The 17,845-nt window shown below is 38.8% G+C and overlaps 2 protein-coding genes across 2 annotated transcripts in view; one reads left to right on the forward strand and one right to left on the reverse strand.

Moving 5' to 3' along the window:
- The window catches only part of LOC113681091 (cytoplasmic FMR1-interacting protein 1), an 18,459-nt gene extending 4,439 nt beyond the window's left edge, over positions 1 to 14,020 (forward strand). The window contains exons 5-27 of the mRNA XM_027198156.2: positions 364 to 489; positions 999 to 1,217; positions 1,933 to 2,046; positions 2,655 to 2,732; positions 3,024 to 3,071; positions 3,239 to 3,408; positions 3,717 to 3,864; positions 4,513 to 4,746; positions 5,450 to 5,523; positions 6,019 to 6,115; positions 6,231 to 6,307; positions 6,912 to 7,029; positions 7,448 to 7,567; positions 7,688 to 7,887; positions 8,351 to 8,438; positions 8,803 to 8,946; positions 10,049 to 10,139; positions 10,696 to 10,826; positions 11,009 to 11,081; positions 11,734 to 11,828; positions 11,962 to 12,200; positions 12,689 to 12,836; positions 13,225 to 14,020. Of these exons, the coding sequence (XP_027053957.2) occupies positions 364 to 489; positions 999 to 1,217; positions 1,933 to 2,046; positions 2,655 to 2,732; positions 3,024 to 3,071; positions 3,239 to 3,408; positions 3,717 to 3,864; positions 4,513 to 4,746; positions 5,450 to 5,523; positions 6,019 to 6,115; positions 6,231 to 6,307; positions 6,912 to 7,029; positions 7,448 to 7,567; positions 7,688 to 7,887; positions 8,351 to 8,438; positions 8,803 to 8,946; positions 10,049 to 10,139; positions 10,696 to 10,826; positions 11,009 to 11,081; positions 11,734 to 11,828; positions 11,962 to 12,200; positions 12,689 to 12,836; positions 13,225 to 13,383 (2,991 nt within the window). The 3' untranslated portion in view covers positions 13,384 to 14,020. The remainder of the gene's footprint in view (positions 1 to 363; positions 490 to 998; positions 1,218 to 1,932; positions 2,047 to 2,654; positions 2,733 to 3,023; positions 3,072 to 3,238; positions 3,409 to 3,716; positions 3,865 to 4,512; positions 4,747 to 5,449; positions 5,524 to 6,018; positions 6,116 to 6,230; positions 6,308 to 6,911; positions 7,030 to 7,447; positions 7,568 to 7,687; positions 7,888 to 8,350; positions 8,439 to 8,802; positions 8,947 to 10,048; positions 10,140 to 10,695; positions 10,827 to 11,008; positions 11,082 to 11,733; positions 11,829 to 11,961; positions 12,201 to 12,688; positions 12,837 to 13,224) is intronic.
- A 146-nt stretch (positions 14,021 to 14,166) lies between these two features.
- On the reverse strand, positions 14,167 to 17,836 carry LOC113681090 (large ribosomal subunit protein uL22m). Its single transcript, XM_027198155.2, has 7 exons — positions 17,798 to 17,836; positions 17,669 to 17,705; positions 16,984 to 17,128; positions 16,157 to 16,222; positions 15,304 to 15,381; positions 14,996 to 15,065; positions 14,167 to 14,498 (listed from the first exon to the last, which is right to left on the reverse strand). The coding sequence occupies exons 1-7, from the start codon at positions 17,811 to 17,813 to the stop codon at positions 14,278 to 14,280; spliced, it is 633 nt and encodes a 210-aa protein (XP_027053956.2). The 5' UTR covers positions 17,814 to 17,836; the 3' UTR covers positions 14,167 to 14,277.
- Positions 17,837 to 17,845: the final 9 nt, after the last annotated feature.

A 17,845-nucleotide genomic window follows, 5' to 3' on the forward strand; every position in this document is an offset into this window, starting at 1 on the left:
AGCAATGTGCGGCAGACAGTAAGGAGAATTACAGAACAGATCTTGGGAGTGAAAGGGTTAACTACTTGCAAAAGCATCTAGAACCACAGAAATTCTCAATTTGAGCTTAGCCTAATGAAAAGTCATGATAAAAACAAGCAAAGTTCCTCAACATGGGAAAATGTAAGCGATGAAGATTATGTTTTTTTCTTTTTTGGAAGGAAAGTGACACCAGTTTAATCATGGGTTCCTTAACACCCAATATTGAAAAGTGCTTTATCATAGAACAAGAATTCTAAGGTAAAAATTCCAAGTTAATCAACAGTTCCAATCAAGTTAATGACTAGGAGAGTTGTTGAATTTTTTTTGCCTTCTACTTTATAGGTTATGGGATTTATGATTTTTCTGATGGATGTTAAGGATGGTAAGGAAGTTAAGGACAATACTAGTGTGCTAAAGATGGATCAGAAGAAAAGGATCAGCATCAGTAAGATTGACAAGATCTTTAAGGTGAACAGAATCTCATAAATAATATAACTTAACTTGAACCCAATGGTAACTGCTGATAGTCTAATCTGATTTATTGGGTGTGGGTAATTCTCGTGGAACTATGGTAGGGTGGTCACTGAAGCTCCAGCTGCCAGCAAAATTATTTGGGAATGCATAGAATGAGGCCATAATACAAAAAAACTGATCTTATCTCTACTAAAAAATACAGTGTTCAAGTATATCTTGCAGAAAAAAACAATCTTCCTATTTACACTTCTGTGATTTTTAATGATCTATTAATGTTTTATTTGCATCTAAAACATGAGTAGAGGAGGTAAGTTCTAATGAAACTATCAGTGATGCTGCATTGTTGGGGGTTATTCTGAGATAATTTAATTTTGTTAACTGATTTGATAATGTAAGTTGGCCACCATAGAAAGTTTCTAAAGCTGATTTTTTTATGTTAGCCCTTTGTCATAGTGAAGTAGGTGAGGAAGGTGATTGCTAAATTTTTTCCTTACTTGCCATAGCAATTTCCAGTGGTACCTCTGTTTGGAGATGTCCAAGTTGCTCTTGTGACCTACTTGAAAATGTGCCCAAACTTTGACACAATGAGGGAGAAATGGACTTCAGCTGCAGAAGGTGCTGATGAAAAAGTTGTTGGACAGTACAATCTCCTTGGAAATATGGACAGCATCAGGGAGGAGCATGTGAAGTTTATCAGTGAACTTGCTCGCTATAATAATGAAGTATGTATTTATGACGAATTTAATTTCTTACTGTAGTTTGATTTTGGATCACAGTATTATTAGGATTTTGAGTCAGGTTTTGTAATGTAATGACCAACCTCCCTCTCCCAACCCTTTTCTTTACATCCCTTATATTCAAGATAACTGCTGGGTGATATGTTATCGTACAAATAATCCAGGGAATGGATTCTAGATTGAAAAATCCAGGGAATGGATTCTGGATTGAAAAATCCAGGTTTAGTGTGTGGATAGGTACATTGTTTTATTTTTTGAATGAGATGATGTTGTTCTTATTTAAGAAGAGTAGTTTTTTTCAAAGTTAATTTGCGTCATTGGGAGACAGTCCTGTTTTTGTTTACTTCTTCTTTTTAACTAAAAAGCAACCCCAGTGCTTGTCACCAGGCTTGTTATAGAGCATATTGATAACTGCTTTGCAATCATTTTAAGTAATGAGGTACCACTTTGCTTTATTTTTGTGCAGCACATTGTTTGTACCATTTGTTGATGCCAAGAGGGGTTATATTTGCAAGCTGAGACTTCAGCCCAGCCTTCAAATTTTGGGATGCCTTTAACTTCTTGCTACCTTCAACTTAGGCTATATGCGCCTCATGACAGGTTATCAGCTGTGAGAATGTTGTATAATTGAGGCTCTGGGTGATACTCAGCAATATGATCTTGAAGATCTTCTAACTTTGTCAATTAACAATTACTGCAGATGATCACCTCTAGCGCTAATCCAAGAAGTGATGCGCAGTGCAAGGAGCTGACAAATCTGGCTCTCAGAGGATTAAGGTTACTGTCCTCATGGACTGCCCAAGTGATGGAACTGGTAGGCTCATACATGTGCATGTGTCATAGATGTAACCCTTAAACTTCCCAGATCTAACTTGAGATTCTCCTTTCCAGCTTTCTCTTGTAACCTACTGTAGAGATTTTGTACTATGTCTAGATAAAACCCTGGCTTTCATTGATAAGTTTTTCTATTTACATCACCTGTCTGTGGGACAAATTGTCTTTTTATGGTAAAATAATTTTTAGTCATGTTTGGTAATTTTCTTCCGAAAATCATGGCCCCATTTCCTTGTCTCCTGCAGGATAAGCCTGGAGATGTTTGGTGAATATCCAATCCTTTTTTATTTGTATGGACCAAAATTTTATTTCCTGTGACTATTCTATGACTCAAGGTTTCCAAATGGTGACTAGGAAATTAGTTGAGCTTGGAGCACTGGATATGGAAATGAAAGGGATAAATTAGATAAGAGCAAATCTGTCAATAAATCGATCCATTAAGGGACATTATTGAAGGCTATTGTTACAGAGTTACCCCATGAAATGATTCTCAGTATCTTTCCTTTGAATGGAGGGGATTTTAAATGAACTCAAGTTGAAAGTCAATGGTGTGTATTTAACGCAATAATTATTTTGGTTTTTGCACAGTACTCTTGGAAACTTCTACATCCTACAGACAGATATGGCAATCCTCAATGTCCTGATAATGCTGAAGAATATGAAAGAGTGAGTAAAATTATTAATGATCATCATAGTTAAATTTGGTTTTCCTGTTTTTAAAGTGCTTGTAAAACATTTTTTGATCTCTGAGAAAAGGAAAAGAGGACTTTCATGTTTATCTTTAGACAAGTGGTCTCCCACTGGTTAATGAGTTCCTTTTTATATTTCTCCTTCTTGTTGCTGATAAATATGGTGAGTTATATTTGTGGCAAGTAAGTTGCATGGAAATATTTTTAGTATTAGTTTTAACCCTTTTAAATGATTCCTAACACAACTTTTTCTTTGTTTTACTTTTAGGCTACAAGGTACAACTACAACAGCGAAGAAAAGTTTTCACTTGTTGAGGTAAACGACTTTGCGAAACATGATTTAAAAGTTACGTTAAAAATGCTGAAAGAAGAAAAAGCAGAAAAATTGAATTGGCTTAAAGAGCAGAATTTTGGTGGAGAAGAGAGAGAGAGAGGAAATGAAAAATTTGTAACTTAACAAATACTTTTCTGCTATTCTGTCAGGTGATTGCCATGATCAAAGGTCTTTATGGTCAGATAGTGCGACTTGAACCAATGTTTTCAGAAGTGATCAAACATTCCGTACACACAGAAGTGCAGCAGTTTATTCAGGTGAACCTGCGAGAGCCACTGAGAAAAGCTGTCAAGAGCAAAAAGGCTACTCTACTGAAAACGTGAGTGTAGATGTTGAGGACAATTTGTGGTTGTTGTATTTTTGTTTCAGACTGTTCTTTGCATTTGTTTTCAACTCATTCTCGCCAATTTGGTTGCGAATGAAAGAGTTTTATTGAAATAATCGTTAAATTCTTACAACTTGCAAAACGGTGACATTGAAAAATTGATGCTTCCTTAGCAGATATTACTAAAACTAAAAACAAATTCTCGTTTAGCAGATGTATGTATTTCAATGTATTGTCAATCTCTCTTTTTGGTTAAATGTCACATGTCACCCAGCAACATACATTTTGTGTTTTCACTTCAGAATTCTGTTGTCCATTCGGGAGACCGGGGGAGACTGGGCCGATGGGCAGCATGGAAGAGGGGACCCTATTCTGAAGGGAGAAAAGGACCCTAAAGCAGGGCCCAACATTAAGATACCAGAAAGGGGCGTGGGACCCTCTAGTACACAGGTAACAATGTGCACTTTTTGAACAGCGTAAGAGCTCTAGTAATGTAAGAGATTAAATTAACGAGCAGGCTAAAATGAAAACTTGATCACGTATTCAGTTAAACTTGGTTTTTCATTTAGATCTGTTTAAAGCTGACTTGTTGGGAAGCACACAGGCACAGGTTGCCCTTATTTCTCTTTATTTTGTGGTATAGATGATTTGTCTTCATTTTAATGAGTAGAGCGACAAAGTGGTGAACTTATACACCACAATAAACGGCAGTCTGTAAAATTTAACCCTGAATTGGCTCACTTTGCTCATAATTTTTAACGTGCTTTTCGATCAAATGTCACCAAACCAAAACCAAAGTAATCAATAAAGCAATTCAGAAAAAAAGGAAAATATTGCGGGAGTCAACGAGAACTCGAAGTTAAAATGAGCAAACTGCCTTAAGCGCGGGAAAACGCTGGCGACCAAGTCGTGATTGGTTTTAGATTTGAACCTGACTGTTTGAGAGGGCCGCAGCGCGACTTTTCTTTACGTAACAAAATAAGCCAAAAACAAAGCACTCCTTGATTCCTTCCGGAAAATTGCTCTAATTCTCCAAGCTTTACCTGTCTTTTGAGATTTTTTTGGTGACATTATAGCAATTGTTTTTCCTTTTAATAGTTGTACATGGTCCGCACCATGCTGGAATCCTTAATTTCTGAGAAAGGAGGTAAAAAGGTCATGCGCAAAGAACTGGAGAAAGAATCAGTGGAGCAGATTGAAGAGTTCTTGAAGAAGTCTTTCTTCTTTGAACAAATGCTTCGTTTTAATGAAGTTTTGAGGGAGTGCTGTGACCTTTCTCAACTGTGGTTCAGAGAATTTTATCTGGAGTTGACAATGGGTGCCAGAATTCAGGTTAGAACTGCTAAAAAACGACTTACCGGCATTAACCCATAAACTCCCATTAGTGATCAAGATAGAATCTTTCCTTACAATGTAATTACAATGTAATGTAGACAAGTGATGTGAATAAAGAAAAATATTAATTTGGGGATCATTAGTTGATCCAATACCAAACTCTCCGAACTAGTATCGTACGAATTGTATGGTAGACGGTAAGGAGATGCACTAAAATGAGATCATGGGAGTGAAAGGGTTGAGGAAAGTGTAAGACTTTTCACAGGACCTTCTTGGTCCGTTTCCGAGTTACACAGGACTCGGTGGCGTGCATTAACTGTTACTAAAGGGAAGCAGCGCGTGGTCCTACTGTGGCCACAGACTGGATTTGTTTTGTTGGTTTTCCTGGGTTCGACTACTGCATCACGGTTGCCCACAGCCTGCGAGATTTTTTCCGCCTGTCGGAGTTCACCCTAGCTTTGATTGAACTTGACCCATACACAAGCTGCAGTAGTTGTAGCAAAGTGCTTGCATTATAGCCATGTGTTTTTATGATTGCCTTTTCTTCTCAAATAACAGTAAGCTCTAAGGATTTCAAATATTGGTTACGAGCGTGGAGCAAAGGAAATTTCTGAGTTCCCCCCTATTCCTTTTCTCTTTTCTTTCTTTCCCTTGTTGCTGTTGTTTTTTAACCTGCTGATTTTTGGTTTTTTGTTCGTAGTTTCCAATTGAGATGTCGATGCCGTGGATCTTAACAAATCACATTCTAGAGAGCAAAAATCCAAGCATGATGGAGTGAGTATTTATATCAAACATGGAGATGAGGTATTTTTTAATACCAGCGTGTTATTGTTGCAGTTTTGTCTCACTAGGCGGTTTGCTTTTGTGTTTAATTTTATTGACCAAAGTATGATGGCAGAAACAACATATGTTAGAATCACTATCGACTAATGATATATATCATTTAAAGGATCTCCTTATGTGCGAATTAAACCTTTAGGAAATCTGAAAATTAACTCGGCAATCAGACACACAAAACTAACTTCTAGTTTAAAAGGGGTAGTAGTTGGGGCGTTTTTGCCGCTCATGTTGTGAAACAATTGAGTGACCCGAATTCCACCGAATTTCCCATATTTTGCGAAAAATGTTAGTTAAAAATAATTCGTGGTCAGAGCATGTCAAAACTTAGAGGCAGTTTTTAAGAACTAGTTAATATGAATACCAAGGATTTGTAAAATTAACGCAAAGGAAGTTGTTAAAAACTGACCTCTTTGCTATTCCGTGGTGTAGGTATGTGTTGTACCCGCTGGATCTTTATAACGACAGCGCTCATTACGCCATGACTGTATTTAAAAAGCAGTATCTGTATGATGAAATTGAGGCAGAGGTGAGCAGCGAAGAAATGTATTGAATTTTCATCTTGAGAGTTGTGCGCCTTTTTTGTTCAGCCAGGGGTACTTTTCGTTGGATTTTTTTATTCATATCCTTCCCTCTTCCGACAGGTGAACCTGTGCTTTGACCAGTTTGTGTACAAACTAAGCGATCAGATATTTTCCTACTACAAGGCACAGGCCTGCAGGTAACTGCTGTGTGGTAATTCTTGTCAGGATGCAAATCCTACCCGTAAGGTTATGCACCCAGTTAAGCAGAGAATTAAGAAAATTTTCCACTTTAGGATAGATTCACAATATCGCAATAAAGGAAATAAATGGATGCCGGTTTGGAAAATTAGGTCTTAGATCTTGAGAGCGATGGGGTATACATCCGGCGTGACAAGTTTTTTTCTTGGGGGTGGGGAACGGGGAGAATAGGCGTGGGACAAGTTAAAAGTATATGCTCCCCCCCCCTCCCTTCGTTATTCAACGAAGTAAAGGTAAACATCTACCACTTTCGCCAAAAATGAGTTGAATACACAAAGATACTTAAAAAAAATAATTTTTTTTCAATATATCGAAAAATGGTCAGTAATTAAGGTCTCGACGCGCGATTTTGTCTCATCGGCAGCTCGGAAGTGAATGGTATGCGCTATTCACTTCCCAACTAGCCAATCAGCGCCTGCGAAAAACACCATTTACTTGTGTGGTACATAATAAAGAGTTACATGTATATTGATATTGTGAGGAGAAATTCTGTCCTGGTCACTCATGGAAGAGTTCAGTGGTGCTTTGTTGTTGTTTCTGTAGTATGTTACTGGACAAGAAGTTCAAATCGGAGCTGGTCCGTTTGAATGCTGAGGCAGCTGCGAAACTGGGGACCCGATCCAACAGATATGAGACTCTTCTTAGACAGAGGCATGTGCAGGTACGTATGGAATTTTCTTGCCTGGGAAAAATCGTATCGGTGCAGGAAAAGAATTACGAAAATTGAAACCAGAACAAGACACAGAATATGATAACTTTATTGATAAGTAGCTTAAAATTTTAGTCTCACCTAGATCATTTGCAACTTATCCTGGGTTTGGGTTGGGGATGGGGAGGAAGGGAAAAGCCCTGTCTTATAATGTGATAGTGTTAACTTCCTCATCCTACGAGCGTAGCCAATACTCTCCCCACAATCGATGCACTGCCAAAATTTTTATGCTGTTCACTCTTTCTTTTCTTTTGGAAGGGGACTGGCGGGGGGAGGGGGGCGGGTTGGGGAGATGATCGTGTGGTTGAATCTGGAAGTGCTGCCAAGACGATTGTCGACCATTTCATTTAACAGCCTCCTTTTCTCTCAGCTTCTAGGCCGGTCAATCGACCTGAACAAGCTCATCACGCAGCGTCTGAACACCGCCATGATAAAGTCTTTGGACTGTGCAATCGCGCGGTTCGAGAGTGGAGATATCTGTGGTGTTGTGGTATGTTTTTTAAAACTTTTCCCTTTCTTGATATTGGTTTTAAGTTACATTGATGTTCATAGTGAAAGGTCCTCTCTTTTTTGACGTACAAATAGTTTCTCAGTGACTCGTGTTTTGTAGGACTTGGAGAACCTTATTGAAGTGAACCGAATGACGCATCAGTTGTTGTCCAAGTGCGTAAAGCTGATTCCGTTTAAGAACATGTTGGGTGAGGCCAACCATTCGGTGTCTGCGCCCTATGGAAGGATCACCCTTCATGTGTTCTGGGAACTCAACTTCGATTTTCTTCCAAACTACTGCTACAACTCGTCCACGAACAGGTGAGGAAAGTTATTGTGAATACTCTAATACAAAAAAAACCCTTACTCATATAAACGCCCACCTCTTTTAGAATGTCTAGCTCTCAATTTAGAGTTTTGATTATTTGTTTGAGCAATTTTCGATTGAGTTTCGAAAGTAACTGGGGATGACATTGGTTTTTCTTCATTTTGCTCTGTGATTGGTCCAGAAAACTCGCGTCACTCTCTCAGCCAATCACATGCTAAACTAACACCAGTCACGACTTGGTCTCTTGTTCCTCTTGTTCCGCTTGTTCTATTTTTTTCGCTTTGCTGGTTACTTTCCTTTCTTCTGACTGGCCATTGTGGGTACTTTAGTTTTGTTTTTAAGACACTCAATCCAAAAGTGCTCTATGAACAAGTCACATAAATGCTATTTTCCATTTCTTCAGACGTCACCGAGAGTTTTTTTTTAATAAATTACGATACTTTATTTTGTTTACAGATTTGTCCCCACGTCGCTTTCTTTGGTGGAAAAGGTTTCCAGAGAACAAGCTCCAAAACAAGCACATCATTACTTCTTTGGCACTAAGGTAATTTCAAAACTTTCTTGACAAAATATGATTGTACGGCTGGCCAGTGCTGCTCCTTAACATTCATTCGGGCTTCATCTTCATTATTAACCGTGTAACTCTCATGAGTGATTAGACAGAATATCTTCTTACAATATCAATATAATTTAAAGAAAGATATCAATTAGGAGATTGTTACTTGATCCAATGCCAGGTTATCCAAACTTACACCTCGAGAGTTATATAGCAGGCGTTAAAGAAAACTGCTAAAGAAATCTCGAGAGTTTTTGGGTTAATTATCCTGTCATGACTGAACTGTTAGTGCTGCTCGACATTAACTTCAATTTGTGTTCATGTATTTGTTTATATATTGTTTTCCTTGCAGCTTCAAAACTCAGTGTTCAATGCCATTGGATCACTGTACAGCAACTTTGTCGGAGATATTCATTTTGCTTGCATGTCTCGCTTGCTTGGTTATCAAGGAATTGCTGTAGTGATCGAGGAACTTCTTAAGATTATCAAGAGTGTGGTAAGCTATTTAAGAACTATCTTAAGGCCTATTTACACGGTACGACTTTGTCGCATGCGACAAGCTTACGACAGGCCTACGACATGACTTAGGACAATTTACACGCGCACGACATTTTCACCTACGACATGCCAAAATCGCGTGCAATTCCACTCGTTTTGGCCGCGGTCATTGTTTCAATAATTTGCAAGAGAAGGAAAAGAACCCCTTCCTCGCTCTACAGTGATATCATATTCTCTGTTTCCTCATCTGAGAATGTATTTTTCGCTTTGGAAGCAGTCGTCGACTTTCCGGAGGCGACTTCCTCCGCCATTTTGACGCAAGAAAATTTCACCTTCCTCCCCTACTCAGTAGAAATTTGTCACAAAATACGTCATTTTCTATCAATTTTGGCTACGATTGTCGCAGCGTTTTAAAACATGTTTTATAATCCTACGGCATTTTTCGTGACTTGCACGACAGTCGTAAGCGAGTGGTAGGTTTGATTTACACGATACAATTCGTGTCGTAGGCCTGTCGTAAGCTTGTCGCATGCGACAAAGTCGTACTGTGTAAATAGGCCTTTACATTTCACTAAAAATGAGTGTCAAAAATCTTGGTACAGACTGGATTGACCTTATTTTGATAGATGTGGTAACTTTATCGATAGTTGTCACTAATCTCATGCCTCTTCTGCCGACGAATTCTGTATTTCTCGCCTTAAACCCGATTCCCCCCTCTCCCCCTTTCCTGATTTAGCTAAAAAAGAAAAATTTAAAACATCCCTGACTCGCATGGCTGTTAGAGCCGGAACACGATTTCTGTCATGTAAAGCGACTTATAATATGCCCCTTCCTCCTGGGCGGATGCTTGTCCGATTAATGTTATTCCCCCTCTTACCCTATGGCACTTCATGAGTCTTCCGTCGATGCTGAGTGTGTTGTTCTAAGGACACAACACACTGACGTGACAAGGGCTCGAACGCAGGCCTTCGATCCGGAACACAGTACGCTAAAGCCGCGTTTTGCCCATCGTAAAACACCTTTGAAAACCTAAATCAGCTCAGGGCTTGTAAACACAATTTTAGTCCTCTTAATGTAAAATTAGTTATTTTGATCTATAGCTTCAAGGTCAGCTTCAGCTGTACATAGCACAGCTCATCGAAGGGATGCCAAAGAAATGTGGCCTTCCTCGCTTTGAGTACGGATCAACAGGTAATATACTTACTCTCAAAGACGGAGGGGAATCTTGCTGGAGTCGTTCGTTATTTGTAATGCGCGTATGTATGACTTAACCTTTGGCGGCAAGTTGAAATGAGAGTTCTTGGCAAATATTCCATCACGAAAGTAATCTGGGATTTCACTGGTTTTAGTTTGCTCCAGGGCAACCTTCTCAATCAGTCAGACCCACAGCCAAAGCTATCCCCAACTTGGCCACTTGCGTATTTTTTTGTGCACATGAGGCCAATTACATCAATTTACCCTGGGTCGACATTTGCTCCATAAGATGTTATCCTTTGTTGTGATCGTGTGATCGTCTGATCGGTCGTTGTCAGTGATTACTTTAGTTTTGGGCTTCAGACACTGATCGTAATATAAAAGCCTACATCGCAAACAACCAGTTTGAAAACAGCATTCAGGCCTATTAAAGACTTGTATTAATAGTACGGTAATTTCAAGGCAACTCGGAGCAAAATAAAAGGTACGGCGTTTTGCTCTACTTGTTCTTTTTTATAGTATGTTGTAATCTTTTCTTTTCTTCCTCCTAAAGGTGTTCTGGAATACTATCATGCTAGCCTGGAACCGATCATGCAGTACCCATACTTGAGGACAGATGTGTTCCAGGGATTCAGAGAGATCGGCAATGCCATACTGTTCTGTGTACAACTTGAGGGCTTCCTTGTGAGTAAAGCTTACTTTAGTTCCAAGTAATCGTTGCGGCCTTGGTAGGTCGTTGGCGAGCTAATGGTCTTTTGAATTTTGAGAAGTGAGAACTTCACCAATGTAAGTAACATAACTGGCCACAACTTGGAAAACTTTGTTCCTTGTAATTGTTCCTTAATTTTTTTGATTTAATTTTTTAGTCCCAAGAAGAGATTATTGATCTGTTACATGCAGCTCCATTCCAAGGAATTATCCCCAGGCCTTATCTGAAAGGTAACTTGATTGGTGACTAGAATATTGAAGCTTATTATGAAGTCAGACAGAGTAAACCGAGTGGTTTGGGCACTGGGACTTATATTCAAGTAGTGGTCTTGTCTTCGTGTCAGTTCTCTTGTCACTCGCTAAATTTTTTAATTGTCGGTGATCGCCTAGAAGTCAGCTCTCTGGTTGCGCTCTGTCACTTAGTGATTAGTCTGTTTCCATTTAAGAACTGTCACTACTTAATTTTTATCGAGAATACCCTTTTTTTTCTATAGTATTACAGTTGAGATTCAATTTGGGTCTAATGTAGACTATCAACAGTACCTCTTTTTAAAAAATCCCGTCTACGTCCGCCTCACCCCATTTCCTTCTTATAAACTCGCAACGAAATGTAACCTCTCCCTTTAATATCCATACATTATTCAGCAGACAGGCAATGAGAATATTCAAACTTATCAGGTGGGAGTTGTTATCTTTATCCCACACCAAATCTCGTAACTAGTTTACAAGGAAATGTGTAGAAGCTGGAGGAGAGAATAAACTTGGGTACTCACGAATTCAAGAAAAAACAAGAGAAACATTTAGGCAGTACAGCAGCACGAAACGGAAGCTGTTCTTTTTTACGTCTGACAGTTTTCCTTTGTTTTCTTTTTGTCAATGGCAGATGGTGAAAAACTCCAGGCCAAAATGGAGAAACTCGAAAAACAGTACAACTCTTTGCAAGTGTTGTCAACCATCACCAAGCTTGGAACCAAAGAGGTATATTCCCGGTCTAGTATCTTAAGGTCTTGACGAAGCTCGTCACGCAACGCTATTGCGCCATTGTGTGACTTGTTTCGAGCTGTACCTTCATATTTGCGTCGTTGACGAGGGATGGCTGTTCTCTTTGCAGCAAATAGTCAACGCTAAAGAAGGCGACGTGTTGACGAAAGAAAGACTTTGCTGTGGACTTTCCATCTTTGAGGTGGTGTTGAAAAGGATAAAAAAGTTCCTGGTTCATGAAATATGGCAAGAGATACCACCATCCAATGGAGTGATGAACATTGACGAGTGTAGAGAGTTTCACCGTCTGTGGAGTGCCATCCAGTTCAACTACTGCCAGCCGCTGCGGCAAAATGAACTCACTGTCGAGTAAGTGTTACTTTGTATTTACAATACTTTCTATTTGACTCTCTCTCTGTTTGATAAAAAGCAATATACTGTTAATGGTGACTTCATTTTTGTGTCTATCCTCCCAATAGATCATCAGCAATATCCAACCAAAAGGCGTGTATAATTCAGCTAATCATTTAAAGTCTAGTATTTTGAATGGTTTTGTTTTACGTCACTTTTTGATTGGCCTAGAATACCCCTGCCAGCCTCTCAACCAATGAAATGCAAAACTGAAACCAATCGCGATTTGGTTACACGCTTTCTTCTAAAGCTCGACTTTGGCTATTGATAAATCTCATTGCCACTGACAAACCACGGCAATATTTCAAACCCTATCAGCAATTTGAAGTTGCTAATAAGATCAGTCCATCTGTTCTTAAGCTCACGTTATCACTCGTATGATACTGTGATATGAACTAACCTGTTATGCAAGGCTTTCCTCATGTTGCTCTCGTCGCTTATTTCAGGCAGTGCTTTGGTGAAGGCCTCAACTGGGCCGGATGTACCTTCATTGCTCTGCTAGGACAAGAAAATCGTTTTGAAGCGTTGGATTTCTGTTATCATATCGTCAAAGTTTACGAGGTGGATTCGCGGGACGAAGTGATTGGAGGCGTGGTATGTACCCTGCGCAGATTCATTTGGGGCAAAATTTCTTCAGTTCCTTTGTCAAGGGCGTGGTCGAGAGGAAAGTGCTTCAAAGAGGGTTCTTATCAAATTTAATTTGTGTTTCCTCTCCCCACCCTGGACCGGTCACATTTAAATAGAGAGGTAAAGCGCAAATGTTTTTGAGACGCAGACGGAAGCTTAGCGGAAAGTTTATTATTCCTTGTGCTCACCATAGCTTTTTGGTCAGCACATTTTGGTTGAAAATGCTGAACGACGTCGTTCCAGTCGATTTGTTTGCGTCGAAGAGGCTAGAATTAGTTCCATTCATTTTACTGTTGACATCCTGGTATCAGAAACAGACGTGGCTAAGAAGAATATTATCTTACATTCGTTTCAGGATCTCAAGCGGCTTGTTAGCCGAGCACGTCACTTCAAAGTACTAAACGACCAGATATTCGCGGTACTCAACAAGCACCTCAAGTCCTCAGACGGTCCTGTTGAACATGTCCGCTGCTTTCAGCCGCCAATTCATCAGGCTTTTGTTTCACCGATATGATCTGAATTTGCTACTGGATCCATTTTGAAATGTCAAGCGATGTACAACATTTAATTAATGCAGAGATAAGGTTCAGCTATTCAGAGAGGGATATTTTTTCTCCTATTTTGTAATTGAAAGTAAGGTTTAGAAAGAATTTTGAATTTTCTAACCGCCCTAACTTTCGGCAATTCGTAATTTTTCGCGCCCGTACATGTGGCAGGCAGTTGTCGTCTTCACGTGTGGCATTGATGCCTCAAAGAAATCCTGAACGTTAGCATATCGGGGTATTCCGTGTCCGTGAAGAGGTTACTTTTCAAAGGCTTTCAGCTAGGGGCTTGCGTGAGGACAATGGGATAGGACTTAAAATTTGTACTAGATCGTGCATGTTTGTCTACTTGTATGGTAACCACAATTTTAAAACCTTTTCCTTTAAGAAAAGTGTCCATTCAGTAATGCTTGGTGTAGCGCTATTAAAGAAGGCAAGTTTCAAAGAATTTAGCAATTAAGAGAAAAGATGCCATTTTGGTTTTTACTGTTTGGCGTTGTGGACTGCCCATAAAAATTATCTAACGTTGTTAGTAATATTGTTGGAATGTAAATAAAATTACATAGTTTTTTTGTATATGCTCTTTATAATAAAAACGAGAGATTATCATTCTTGTTTATTTTGTCATCACGTTAGCCGTTCCAGGTCCCACTTGGTTCGTTTGGTTTTGTTTTGTTATTTTCACATTGTTCCGTCCCTATTAGAAACAGAAGTTACTTCAAGTGCATATTCAAGAACATTAAAAGGACAGTATCTGATAAAATTGATATCCTTCCTTTATTCATAACAGCCAGGTTGCCTGTGTACAGGTGTTTTAGAGAGGATTTACATTTTCCACAGCCATAATGATCAAGGTCAAGCCTTCTTCACCACCATGATAGAGAGTTCCGAATGTGTCGTGGATGCCTTTGCACAAGTTCTAACTCACTCATGTGTCTCCTTCTTCTCTTCTTGTTTCTTGGCCTGGCTGTTCCTTCTTTCAGGACGACAAAGTAATTACAGTATTTTATATGCCTGATGCCAAAGCGACCCATTGCATGATACCTCATTCTCTTGATGTAATGTCCTTTGCTAGCATAAGACTGAGCTGTTAGAGAAGACAATGTAGATGGAATGACTGAGAGCAAGAAAAATTGCAGCTAAGAGATGAAACTCTCAGGAACATGGACTCATTCCAGAGGATATGAGGCCAGTTTGCTATTATCTCAACACAGTGACAACCAATATCCAACACCACCAGTCACCATGCCTTTCAAAGAGGGCCGTAACTTGTAACAGTTGTTATGACAGAGCTCACCCAGTGTCATGGGTGAAGATGTTTATTACTGTCACAGAACACTTAGGCACATATTACACTTCAGTTTTGGTTCAGTGCTCAAAATACCTTAAATTCAATATTGTAACCCTAAACCTTCAGCCACCTAACAGGTTAAACCCCAAATCTTCCTGTACTGTTCAGTCAGAGACTACTGTAAAAACACAGTTGTGGCTTGTGGAGTTTTCTGATAATCTTTTCTGTAAGGGCAGCACAGCATGAGTCATTGTTACTCACTGTAATTCTACACTTGTTTGGTAAATACTTACCAACCCACAAGTGTGTCTTGTCCTCTACATCATGCTCCTTTTGAGCTTTTCCTTGTGCTTCTAGGATTACCTTGAGAAAAAAAAATTATGTGACATTTTTTACCATTAAGTTCTGCAAGGAATAAATTAAATTGGTTCTCATTAGACATGGATCTAAGAGAGTGGACTGACTACCTGTTATTTAAATCACCAACTGCATGATAGACTGAGAAATGTTGCTTTCTTTAGCTGTATGTGTTATTCCTAAATTCAAGATATAGCAATCTGTTTGAATACAAATCCTCCTATATTCTCTAGGTAATACCTACTTGTTTAATAATTTCTGCTGGTCTTTTGGGTGAAAATGTCATCTGTTTAATAGCTTCTTCAATCTGCAGTCCCCTGATCTGTGCAAAAAAAAAAAAACAAACAAACACACAAGAATAAACAAACATTACTTTACAAGACACGTACATCTATTTAAACCAGTGACACCAGCACAATAAAACCATCAAGGGCACAAACTGAAACCACAGACTTCAGCATACTAAATTCAGTCCATAAAATGATGCTCACAAAACAAACTCTCAACTTAAACGTTGACTGTGGATGTGACCTGAGCATCCACTGAAAATTGAGTTCAAACCCTGATCCTTTCAGTTCTAATTTCACCAGCGTGCAAGAAAGCTCTTGAAAGCTCTAAAAAGTGCTTAAATTTCACAGGCTTGTTGGTTGCAGGAGTAAAAACTGTATGAATTGAATGCTACATGCATTCAGTTAATGGTAGTTTGTTAACTTAACCCTTTTAACTCCCAAGATCTGATTGTTAATTCTCCTCTGTAGCCGCTACACATTTCCTTGTAAATTAGTTATGGGAACTTGGTGCTAGATCAAGTTAGCAGCTTCTACCTGATAAGTTTGAATATTCTCATTACCTGTTTGCTGAAGAATGTAAGGATATTGTAGGGAGAAGTTTTATGTTAATCGCTTCTGGGAGTTAAAGAGTTAATATTAAGTAACTAAGGGAAAACAAGGATATCAAGAGTTACAGTGTCATTCGTAACTTTACAAATGAATGGAAAAATGGGTGCAGGGCTTGTATTGATGTATATTAAGCAAGCCTCTCAAATGTTCTTTTAGTTTTCTTCTTTTACACCATCAAAATGGAAGAAAACTAATCACCTGTTTTGCTACTGCATTAAACTTAGTTGGGCTTCCTTTGATCTCTCTTCTAACATGGTGAATGGTCTACAAAGAAAAAAATTACTGATTTTTAACTGAGAGACTTTGACATGCCACCCTGTCATAGTTTGATAAATAGAGAACATTAACCCTTTAACCCTTAAAAATGACTGGCATCTAATTTCTCCTTACAATATCACTCCTGAATTACACATTTAGGACAAGAGAATAAAGGAAATTAAACAAAAAAACTTATGATTGTCAAACAGACTCTTCCTGTCTGCACCTTAGGAAATCTTTAGGGAACACTATGGAGAATATGCTTACTTTAAGGTGTTATTTGTCAATTGTACTGAAGAGAAAACAATTAGCTTATCATAAAGGAAAATCAATCATCATGGTGTTGAGCACTTGCTCTCTGTTAGGGCAAATTATGGCTCTCACTTCCACATTTAAACATTCAATCTGGAGATTGATTTTACTGCCCCGATAAAATGGTGTTCAAACGGTTATTTCAATCACCTTCAGACACAGGGCACTGGTAATTTGCACTGCAAAGTAATCTTAACAAATACCCTGTTTCTTGTAAATGCCTTTTGTACCAGTCTACAAGGTAAGGCAGAACTTGATAAGATCTTGCGCTTCTAAAGGTGATTTTCCTAGCAATGTGAAATGTATGGCAAGAAAGGAAAAATCACATGTGCATCTGCCATAATTTAAGGGCAAGCTTCTATATTGAATTCTATACCTGTCAAGTATTTCATGAGAGCATATATCCCAATATCTAGCTCCACAATCTATCAATACTAATTTGAAGTTAGGCATACCTCTCGTGGGGGTTCTGGAATTCCCTTTTCCTCTTCAATTTCAGCCAGTGTTTTCCCCCATAGTGCTCTGGTAATTGAAAAAGTAGCAGGTCGCAATGCACAGGTGTGCAGCTTTGAGCACAAAACTGGCCGCAGGGACAGGTTCCTTAAATACAAAGAGAAAATGTTAAGTAAGATCTTGAACTTTTCATAAAAACAAATAGATCTAAATAATTATAACAACTATTTACCAAAGTGGAGGTGGCTAATGGTAAATATTTACTGGTGGACACTGCTGGCCACTGAGAATGAGGTGAATAGTTGTTTTAATAAAAACTAAAACATTGAGAAAATAGAGCACAAAAAGGTGATTTTAACTCATTTATCCTTGCGCCGATTTCAGTATTTTCAGGCACATATCCCACACGAGTTGCTCGGACGTGAATAGCAAAAGATATTCGGAGTCTGAGTAGCCAATCAGAGCACGCCTTCACCGTTATCCGCTGTTTTAGTTTTCTCTAAATACGTTTATCCGAGTGATATCCCAGTAAGCTACATGATACATCACTAATGCTCCTGATTTTCTAGAATGTGGAATTTAAGTTAAAGTCTGAGTGCAATATGCTATAAAAACTGGTGAGACAGGTTTAAAGAGGAGCCTTATTTTGTGACTTTCTCAAGCCTTGGCCTTCAGTAAGAAACTTACCTTAGCTGAAACTGTACAACTCTAAGGAGCCCCTCGACTATTAGAAAAATAAAAACATGTTTCAAATTGGCATACGTCCTTTCAAAATGAACTCATAACTCGAAAAGATATCATATATACCACACGTACCTTTAGACGCGGCCATCTTGAAACAACTCTCTGTTCCAGGGTCCCGCG

The sequence above is a fragment of the Pocillopora damicornis genome, chromosome 13 (assembly GCF_964200805.1).
Source record: "Pocillopora damicornis chromosome 13, jaPocDami1.2, whole genome shotgun sequence".
Classification (NCBI taxonomy): domain Eukaryota; kingdom Metazoa; phylum Cnidaria; class Anthozoa; order Scleractinia; family Pocilloporidae; genus Pocillopora; species Pocillopora damicornis.